Raw genomic sequence first — 10,689 nt, forward strand, 5'->3', positions numbered from 1 at the left:
AGGTCCCCCTCCCCCAGGGAAGGCCCGGGCTGCCCGCAGGAGGTGAGCCGAATGAGGGAGGTCATCGCACCCACCTGGAGGCATTTCCCGCGTGGTGTAGGCAGAGGATAAGGGCAGTTTCTCCAAAGTAAGGGGCGAAAACTTACAGAAAGCATCTAACAGTGCCGATTTTTTTGTTTGTTTGTTTTCCGGAAAGCATGCAGTTATTCAGCAATGTTGTGATTATTGCAGAACGCCCGTAGCAGATCCAGCTATTCCGGATAATACCATGTTTGTTTTCATGGCAGAATTTATGAAATCCAAAGCTGAGGGTGTACTCATCTGTGGTCATTTTGCTTTGCAAAACGTGTGCTGAAAATGAATTCACCTACTGTTCTGTGGGTCCCTTTGTGTTTTTCTAGCTACCGTGTACAGTTATTAGCAAGACAAAAGTTTAATAAGTTTTGTGATGGTTACTGGCTGGATGCAGACATGATGGCAGTGAGAGGGATGAGCCCTGGCACAGCCTCTCCTCTGTCAGAGCGCATCCTATGAACTGGTGCTAATGGGGCAGCAGGTCCCCTGGTACATCATCCTCTAATTAGCACAGTGGTTCATTTTCCTCAGACCACAGCAAAATTACTGTGTTTGGATGATGTGACTATGATATCATAGGGCTGCAGAGTGACTAGTGCTGTTACAGGAACAAAAAAACCCAAGAGTCACTCACCTCTTTTAGCTTTATGGATACATTACGGCTACCAGGTCTCAGCTGCACTTGGCAGGAGTCAGGAGGAGTTTGAAGGAGTAGACAAGAGGCAGATACATAGTGTCGTGTCGCTTCCCCTGCCTGACCCCAACTGGCTGTACAGAGTAGAGGGAAAGGAAGGGGCATAGCTTAAGAAGGTTCAGTTACTTCATTGTAAAGATGTATTTTGAAAAATACCGCTCTGCCTCTCCATGAGTGTGCCCCCAGGAGGGAATTTTCCTCTGAGGCTTGCTGCCACCTCTCTCTCTCCTTGTGATTGCACCTGGTGGTACAATCTAGCCCCATAATAACGCTTATCCTTTGGGAGATAGAAGGTAAAATGGAAAATTTGCCTGGCAGGGTTCTCAACCTGTCATAAAACGTTACAATTTAAAGAAACCACATGAGGAGAGGGTGCAATACCTTCGGGAGTGCCCAAGTTCATGCCGCAGCTGGGGACAGCTGTGGTCTCTCGGAGGAGGGGTGTTGGCAGGGCATTCCTTCCGAGAGGGCCGTGAATTTGGCACTTTTTGCCCTGTCCGGGTGAGGACTTGCTCAGATCGGGCACACTGTAGAGCTGTCTGTGTGGCAAGGGTTTCAGAAAGGGTGAGAGTATGTTTCTCGTAATGATGGCGTGGACAGGAGTCTCAGGGGGTATGTAGCTGGCTGGCTGCCTCCAGGGAAGGCAGCTTTACTGCCACTGGGACTCTGTTACTAAAACCATACCAGGATACCAAGTGTCTCAGTTAATCCTATTTCTTAGTATTTTTCTGTAAATACCAGTATTCAGATTACAAAACAAAAAAAAAAAAATTGCCCCTGTGAGAAATTCTGAGGTTTTTACATGCATTTGGAATCCAGATAGAAATAATGGTGTAGTTTTGCAAAATGAAACACATCAAAATGTTTTAATTTGTTGTCGGTGTTTCAACTTTTATGGGAGACTTCATTATGTCATATAATTGCATAAAATTCAAGCTGGTGAAATGACAATTGAATGTTTCCTCAATTCCCTGTGAATGAATCAAAACAATTTTCATAAAATACTGTTATTTTGTCAAATCAGCATTTTTCAAGAGCCATGAACATATTTTGGAAAATTTTCAGTCATTTCCAATGGTAACCATATAATCAATATTCATAAGACATTTTGGTGACTAGAACTCCATCCACCAGGATGACAGAATCTGACATTTAACACATTAAGATCAGGAGAGATCATTTTTAATAAAGCTTTGGCGTAGATTGAAGCCACCGTCGTTACCACAGGCTTCGTCTGAGATGTTTGTTCTCCTTCGTGTGTGTCCCTGTGAAGAAGCATATTAATACTATGGGCATCATGTTACTTTCGTAAATCCCATTTTTCTGTTTTGCTGGTATATCTCATTTTCTGAAGTGTCTCGGCAGCATTTCAATTTTTCCTCAGTAATCTTTTAAATATAAACAGCATTACTGTTTTCTCATGCTTGTTAATGTTATATTCTGATTGTTATTTGTTTTATTTTGAAGGGTAGTGCTAGGAAGATAATGAAGCTGAAAACAGACTGATAAATAATAGCCACACTCAAGAAAATATTGTCTTGAGGATTTTAGAAATCTGATTAAAACATGTACATGAATAAGTAGATATTGCTGTTAAAATGAAATAATTTACTGTTCTAAAAGCAGTTCAATAATTGTGCGTGTGCGTGCGTGTGTATTCCTATTAGAGCGCAGCGGTTAGAGCTAACAGCCCACTACTCGTTCTTTTGAAATTCAAATGCATAATCATCTTTCCATTATCTAGGTCAATAGAAGGCTGGGCTACCCCAGAAAGTGGGAGAAAACAGGTAAAACAGGATTCACTAGAGAGCTTAATGCCTGCCCCCTTGGATGGAGGCTGGTTTTGTGTGTCTGCGTCTACACTGGGCTTCCCAGTGCTCCCTCCAGTTCGGGGGGCTCATGTTGCCCGGAGTGCAGTGCAGCATGAACATATAGTGCCAGTGAGAGCAGTGAGATCTGTGAGGCTGGAAGCTGGCGAGATGCCTCCAAAGGCCTGAAGCTAGCCAGCAGAAAACGCTTCACGCAGGAATATAGCTCCTCTGAATGTGGCCCTATGTGCTTACATCTGCCTCCATCGGTGCTTAAAAAGATAAGTGATCCGTCTTTTTAAGAGACTGGCCTTATGCTGTTCTTGCAAGATTTTGCCTACCAAACAAGAATTAAATACGGGCAAAAAAAAGTTTGTTGTTGAAGAAACAGTGTTCTAGAAAAAGTGGAGGATATTCCCTCTCCTTACAGTGCCTGCTCTCCGTGTTCGGTTTAAATAAACTGAAAAGCCAAGATTTTTACTGTGCTAAGTCTGAAGACAAATAGTACTACGAGTGCAGTGTTCTCTCAGTTATTTATTTATGCCTGTTCTGAACTGTGCTGCAGATTTTTGTCTGGAGAGCCCAAAATGACTTTGCATGGGGAACGTGTGGGAAAACTGGAGTTACGCACCTTCTGCAAGGTGTGGGAAGTGGTTTCAATCACAAGCTGTAGATTCAAAATGGAGGAAGAAAGAATTACAGTGTCAAGAGAGCTTTGTCTTAACGGGAAACATATGATGAAGTCTGAACGGAGGGGTCACACCCGAGGTTAGATCACAGACACATTTCCTAGGGATCTTTTCTGGAATAAACATAAGTTCCTTGAGTCTTGCAGTCATGAGGAAAAAACAAGCTGTGGTCTTACCTTGTGTTAGCTAATGCAGGGTAAAATAGTGGAAAGGCACACCGGCTGTGCTTTTTAAGATTTGGTGAATCTTCCCTTCCCTAGAGTTTTTATCTTAAGCTGCTAATTCACATGAAAAATTCAACTTCCTTGTCATCGCTAGGAAGGCGGCGTCCTCTCCTGTCTTTTCAGCTACTGTATGCTAGCTATGGCACGCTCTTGGAGTTGAGATTGTGTATGACTGTGGTTTCCACAAAGCTTTACTTTGTTTTGAAAGTAAAAGTATGTAGGCACCTGGAGCTGACACGCTTAACAACGGAGTTTCAGAGTGAGAGGTGAAGTGCGCTCATTCAACTGAAATCAAGTAATCATTTGAGATGATGAACTAGTTTAGTCAAAATCCAGAAAAACTCAATTTACATCCAATTTGAAGCTAAATATAGACAAAGGTATCCAGATGTACTTAACCTTGATTTTGTGTGCCGAAATCTTTATTTTGCCAAAAGCACATGCCTCGGCTACAGCTATGGTGAGGGCAGTACAGGGGGTGGTTTGCTGGCTGGCCAGCACAGAGTATAGCATCTTTCCAGGCGGTGCAGCCCTCTGCTGCTGGAGAGGTATGCTGTAGGGGTCCAGCTGGAGCCCAGAGAAGCTGTCAGTGGGAGCAGGAGCAGCTCCTCCTAGCTCACCTCCTGCCAGAGCTGAGAACTTGCTCATTGACCGATGCACAACTCTACTCCTGGTCACGTAACAGAAATCTGACAAAAGAACTGCCCTTGAATTGCTCGCTGCCTGTAGGTAGCTCTAGAAGCATCGTTTGACCATTGTTTGTAAAAACACGATCAGCAAAGACATCTTGGGACAAAGAGATTGTGTGCATTGGTTGTAAACTGAAACAATCCAGGAGTTAAAAATTGAACATCGAGCAACCTTATTCTTGCAGCATATGTTGTGTACAAGGTGTATGGCTGGGATTGACTCAGGGTGTCCGAGTCTCGCATCTTCAAGTGTGTTGTTGCTTCACCATCCTCCCCTAAGACATTGTTAGACGACAGTGCTGTCTCACTGGGGCAATATGGATGGGCCATTTCTTCTCAGCCCCAACATATTGATCTTATGCAAGGAGATGTTTTAAGATCCCAAGATGTATCACCATTTTTAGTAATATCATCCTCATAGCAAAGTGCAACTTATTACAAAAAAAATCCAAATGTGTTCTGTGGGCATCATGTACACTGCAAAACCATTTTATGCTATAAGAAATGGCATAGAAAATAGTGTTGGGGTGTTCCACGTACATTGCAACCCTCTCAGAATTTTTGCTTGCAAGACAAAATACTTTTTTTCTTCCTAGTTGTGAGACTAAGACCCAGCTCTGCAAGTCAGGCGGGGTCCCTTCCATCCCACAGATCATTGTAGTAGTAGTAGTTCTGTTTGGCAGATAATTTCCTCAGCCACTTGTGTGTAACCCTATTGATTTGAACGTCTGCCCCCAGCAACACCTGTGCAAATTCACGGATGGCAGTGGGATTGCACAGATGCCATGGAGGGCATATTCTGGCATACAGGATATTTATTACTGGTGGTGATGCATGAGATGGAAGGGATCCAGGACTCAGGCTGAGTTTGTGCAGCTGGCAGTTAGAAATTTACTTGCAAACTGAGCTCATTGGGTAGGAAAATCAGTGTGATAATGAATCCAGAGCCCCCAGTGCCATTTTTACCAAATCACTTTTTAGGGCAGGAGAACAATTTAGAAGAGCTGTGTCTCTTATTAAAAGTGCCTGAAAATTGTACTTGAAAAAAGTGAAGGGAATCCCATAAGAGATTATATTGCAGTTATTTCATATCAGAAATTACTGTTACTAAGCTTGATTAAATAGAAATATTTACTTGTTTCTACTGAAAACTTGAAATATGTAAATCAATGTGTGAATTTAACACAAATAAATTAATTTTAGCTTAATTTTAATTAAATATTTAGTAGCCAGTTACATGAAATTAAAAAGAAAACAATTATTTTTAACAGGTTTTATTTTGATTGATATGAAATCTTCCACAAAATTCAAAACAATTCCAAGTGACAGAGTTTATTCATAATACTATACATTTATATTGTTGGCCTATAGACATTGAAATCCATAGTGTTTTAGCAGGTCTCTTAGGAAAAAGTGTTGTACCTTGAACCAATTATAGACCATCTATGGTTAAATTGCAGAACCAGTTTGCTTAATATGGGTAATTTGATGTTGTAACGTATTTGTCAGTACCCTAGGGTAGTCTCTTAGGGGGCACAGGTTTCACTGTATAGTATTTCACACTCATATGTGCGGCAGTTAATCTGCTTAGGTGGAGACTATTTACAACTCATATAGGATTTGTGACATTATGTACTTAATTTACGCAATATGCTTAAAGCTTCTCTTTATCAAGTCTAGGATGATAATCATAGTTATTGCATTGAATTTGCTTTTTTTTTTTTGGGGGGTGGGGGAAGTCTAATTAGTCCAGCAGGCTTCTTAGAATGTGAAAATTTAGCAAGGACATGCCAAAAATGCATAACAGAATGGTATAGCATTAGACTTCACACCAATATACCCATTAGAGATATAAAGCGTGTTCGCAGTTGAATAGACACAGACACACAGATTTATCATTTACCTTTTCCTCCCTCCTGAAGAACAGTGGAGGGCTGCAGCTGGCCTCACCCTCACTTACAACCAAATAACATTTGAAGCTATAAAATGGACACAGGGTGTTTTCTTTGGCTCCACTGCCTTGAAGGAGGCAGCAACATGACCTGCAGGAAAGACATTTACCATGTCTCATGTCCCACATGCTTGCCTGATTGGGATCTGCTGATCAGCTGCCCTTTGTATATACCATTATAGAGCAAGTGAAAAGCCACTCTGCAGCATAAGCCTGAAAGATATTTAATTTACAGGACTCACGCGGTGAGCAGGATTCTGTAAAATTCTGCGAGAGTTTTGCCAAGAAGGGCCTTGCCCTAAATGCCACCCAGTCCCATGTCATTTCCTAATCACAAAATTGAAGATACTCAGGGGCATGGCCGTAATGTGACCTGTCCTATTAGATCAGCCAGTAGTCACCCACCAGGGAACAACTCAGAGGCTTACTTTGGCTGTGCTTTCTCATCTGTGAGCAGTGAAAGCACCATGGGTGATGTGTGGAGCCCAAACCGATGAGCTCAGTGGTGTGCGTGCCGGCTTCGTGCAAGGTAATCTCCTTCCTAGATAGCTGTGAAGCTTTATAGCGTAGGCAGGAACTACTTGGTGCATCGAGTCAATGCATCCTCCAGGTACCCTGGCTGTGTTCCCGTCCGAGATACTTCTGCCCACTTTTGGCGAAGCTCGGCTTGGAAAAGCTGGGGATGTGGGCTTCTGGGGCTGCCCTGACTTCTCCTTCCAGGCAGACTTTTCTTGTCGGCAATCCTGAGCTTGGGCTTGGGCTGGCAAAATCTGAGTGAGAGAAGTGCAACAGCTGTACAGTGGAAATGGAAATTAGAGCTTCATTACTGAACAAAGAAGCAAACCACATAATATTCCTATTGGTTGTATATATTTAGAGAAAAAAGGTTATATTAAGATCTTTATAAAGCTCTTTATGTCCTTGTTTTGTTATGTCCATGTAAATCTTTCTATTACCATTGTTTCAAAAAGAAATAAATTTAACAAATGTTTCATTGCCTATTTTTTTCCAAATGGAAAACAAACAAACAAACCTCCTAGTAATAAATAATATCAGCAGTCACAAGAAATTGTACAGTAGCTAAACAATGAAGGCACATAGAAATGCTGTTTGTTTTATTCCTACACAAAGCCCCACTGAATTCACAGGAATGAATTAAATATGCTGCATGTGACTGGGACTCTGGGAAAGCAACACTTCAGTTAATACTGGTTTTAATTTTCCATTTTTATTAATTTGTTGTAAATTTGGATAATAACCTTAAAATAAAAGCCACTACAGAACTGCAAATGTATATGCATATAAAAGTACATTACTAATTCCTCTGAAAATCACCTTGTGTTCTTTCAATTCCTAAAAGAATATCCAGCAATATTACTAAATATTCACCAAAAATAGGTAACTGCAAAAAACTAGCATACCATTCCCTCTAATAACCTTTGCTTCGTAGTAAAAATGAGAAACACATACTTATTCCATCCACTATTTCTTATTTATGAATATGCTAGGAGGTTCCAGGTGCACGCAAAACCCTGACTGTACCAGTCATTTAATGATGGTGGAAAACACATTAATTTGGAAAAGGTTGTTCACCTTAAACCAAAAGCCCAAACTGTCTGTCCTTCTCCCTCCTCCTTCCCTTACGTTGCAAACTGTACGCTGTCAGTATTAACACCACCAAGATATTCAGTAACATTAGAGGCTTGAAGGTTTCCTGATGCTTTATTACACAATGATGAAAATATCGTAACACCTCTAACTTCATCAAATCGGGCATTTCATTACAGCATCCTGCAAGTATAGAAAACTGATTGTCTTGTGTCAGCATGGCCCGAATCCAGTTCTTGCATACAAGACACGGTTACTAATGATCTTTGCAAGTCAGCTGAGACTTGATCTTATTTTTTCAGTTTTGCCGCACCAGGAATTGTAAGTCAGAGCAGCAAATAGAAAGAGTTTATTACAGCTTATCATATAGTTGGTTTGACAAAATGGTCAATCAATAATAAACCAGAAATTAATAATTAATTGTACTTGCAATTTGCACAGCAGTTGATATCTCACGACAAGGCGAAGTCTGAGCTAAGGAATTATTATCAGCAATTTATAGAAGGGAGCTGCAGCTTTGGGGTTCTCCCTGCACCATCAGTACTAGTCGGAAAAGGATGGTACAGGGAGCTAGAAACCTCCTATTTTCTGCTTTACGTGCAAGGGCCTGATTCATCTGACTATGCTACCTAGAGGAATATCTGCACTGCCAGTTAAGTAGTGTATGGAGGGAACCATTTTTTAAGCACAGACTTGCCCCAAATCCTGAGTGCATGCCCAAAACCTTCATTCAGGTACAAACTTAGTCCAGCACATTCCTCACCTTGCAGGGTAAATTCACTATAAAGAATCATATCTCTTATGAATAAGATTAACAGAGGTCTGCTCAACCCCTTCTGCATACCTTTGCATCTCCTTTCTTCTTCACTTCCCAAACTGCAAGAGAAGAAAGGGGGCAGCTGACCAGCTACACACAAATTCAGAGTGCTCTCCAAGGCCTTCATTTGGCAATTCAGGCATAAACGAACCAAAGCAAGAAAGGAAGATCTGAGCCAGTGCTAAAATAATTTATCTAAGGCTACACAATGAGCCTGGCAGAACAGGAATAGCCCTGAAATCCTCCCCATTACAGTCCTGTGGATTCTTCACCACACAGTCTTAAAACTAAATGAATAAGTATCCTGAGAAGTCACGTTTGAAAAGACAGCTTGTACAATGCAATTGCTCCCATTTTGGGCCAGGGTAAAAGATCAGAATTGGAGCCAACCCAAGGCACAAAATACATAAAAAGGAAGCATGCTTTTTTTTGCATGTGAACAGTTTTCTCTTGAAACAGATAATTATTTGGGAGAACCATCTACTTCTATTCTCAAGCAGAAAAAAAAATAAATTGTCATGTTGTTCCATTTCTGTGTTATTCTGGTAATGTATTTTAGTGACTGTATGCATTTCTGATTATTCAGAATTGCTTCACAGAGAGATTGAATTTACATTTTATCTAGACACCAGTCTTACCCAGAAAGATCTTTTTCATTTCAGTGCTAGTTTGAAAATCCATTATTTGGTGTTCATCGGATGCAGGTTTTCATTTCCAGCAAGATTGCTGTGGCAGAAGAAATATAGACAAACTCAATGGCTTCACTAAGTGTGAGGTTTTTTTGTAATATGGAAAAAGCCTTTCGAGTTTCCCCGAGCACTGAGCTTGGAAAATGTGGGCCTGATTCTGGAAAATATGGTTTGTTTTCAGAGAGCGGTTTAGCATCCTCACCTCCCGCTTGGAATCTGCCTCTCCTACCTGGGCCCCTCCTTGCTTGCAGAATGGCTAATATTGGTTCCCCCGAGAAAACAAAATAATTTTGTATTTAAATCTAGGATTCTGAATCAAGTGGAAGTTCTGGTCCTGCAGCTCTTATGCAGTGTAATCTCAGTGATGAGAGCTGCTTTGGCAGCATCGATCCCCATCAGGTCCCTCAACTAATACTCAGGAGTTAAAGTTGTTTCAAATACAAAATTTTCTTCCTGTAAGAAAGTTTAGCATTAGTCAGTTCCAGTGGTCATGTGGGAAACCAGTCCTGATTATACTGTTAAACCATCTAGTCTAAGACAGGTAAAGTCTCTCTAGGGAGCCCAAAATATTTATCTATGACCTGGTGTCTCTGTCTGGTTCAGCCTTTGGGTAATACCTAGCACAGTGGTGCTTTGGTTCAGGTCAGGGGTCCTTTGTTGTTCCCAGGGTGGAAATACTTGTAGTCACTGTGAATTTTGAAAGAGTACCTGGACAAAACTGGAACTGCCGGTTGAAAAGTTGCTCATGAAGAATTTCATGAAAGATTCTGATTTAGAAATGTCAGCATGAGAGCATAGATATTTCAATTTGAACGTAAGTGATATAACTTTCTGTCAACTGTTCTATTTGAAACAGACCGTTAAATTAAATTAACAAGAAATGTGAATTTTAAGTTTATTCAGATTTTCTATGACCAGGTGACCCACCTAGTGGAGGAGGGAAAGGCTGTGGATGTGGTTTACCTGGACTTCAGTAAGGCCTTTGACACCGTCTCCCACAGCATTCTCCTAGAGAAGCTGGCGGCTCACGGCTTAGACAGGTGGACTCTGCGCTGGGTCAAAAACTGGCTGGACGGCCGGGCCCAGAGAGTGGTGGTGAATGGAGTTCAATCCAGCTGGCAGCCGGTCACGAGCGGTGTTCCCCAGGGCTCAGTTTTGGGGCCAGTTCTGTTCAATATCTTTATCAATGATCTGGATGAGGGGATCGAGTGCACCCTCAGTAAGTTTGCAGACGACACCAAGTTGGGCGGCAGTGTTGATCTGCGCGAGGGTAGGAAGGCTCTGCAGAGGGACCTGGACAGGCTGGATCGATGGGCCGAGGCCAACTGTATGAGATTCAACAAGGCCAAGTGCCGGGTCCTGCACTTCGGCCACAACAACCCCATGCAGCGCTACAGGCTTGGGGAAGAGTGGCTGGAAAGCTGCCTGGCGGAAAAGGACCTGGG

General features: G+C 41.9%; 1 protein-coding gene across 1 annotated transcript in view; it reads right to left on the minus strand.

Annotated features, from left to right (window-relative positions):
• Nucleotides 1–10,689, minus strand: part of SOX11 (SRY (sex determining region Y)-box 11) — a 22,341-nt gene that overhangs the window by 2,364 nt on the left and 9,288 nt on the right. Inside the window, exons 3-4 of the mRNA XM_009332517.1 lie at nucleotides 8,583–8,614; nucleotides 1,151–1,308 (exon numbers count right to left, since the gene is read on the minus strand). Of these exons, the coding sequence (XP_009330792.1) occupies nucleotides 1,151–1,308; nucleotides 8,583–8,614 (190 nt within the window). The remainder of the gene's footprint in view (nucleotides 1–1,150; nucleotides 1,309–8,582; nucleotides 8,615–10,689) is intronic.

Source organism: Pygoscelis adeliae, unplaced genomic scaffold (genome assembly GCF_000699105.1).
Source record: "Pygoscelis adeliae isolate BGI_AS28 unplaced genomic scaffold, ASM69910v1 Scaffold168, whole genome shotgun sequence".
Lineage (NCBI taxonomy): Eukaryota > Metazoa > Chordata > Aves > Sphenisciformes > Spheniscidae > Pygoscelis > Pygoscelis adeliae.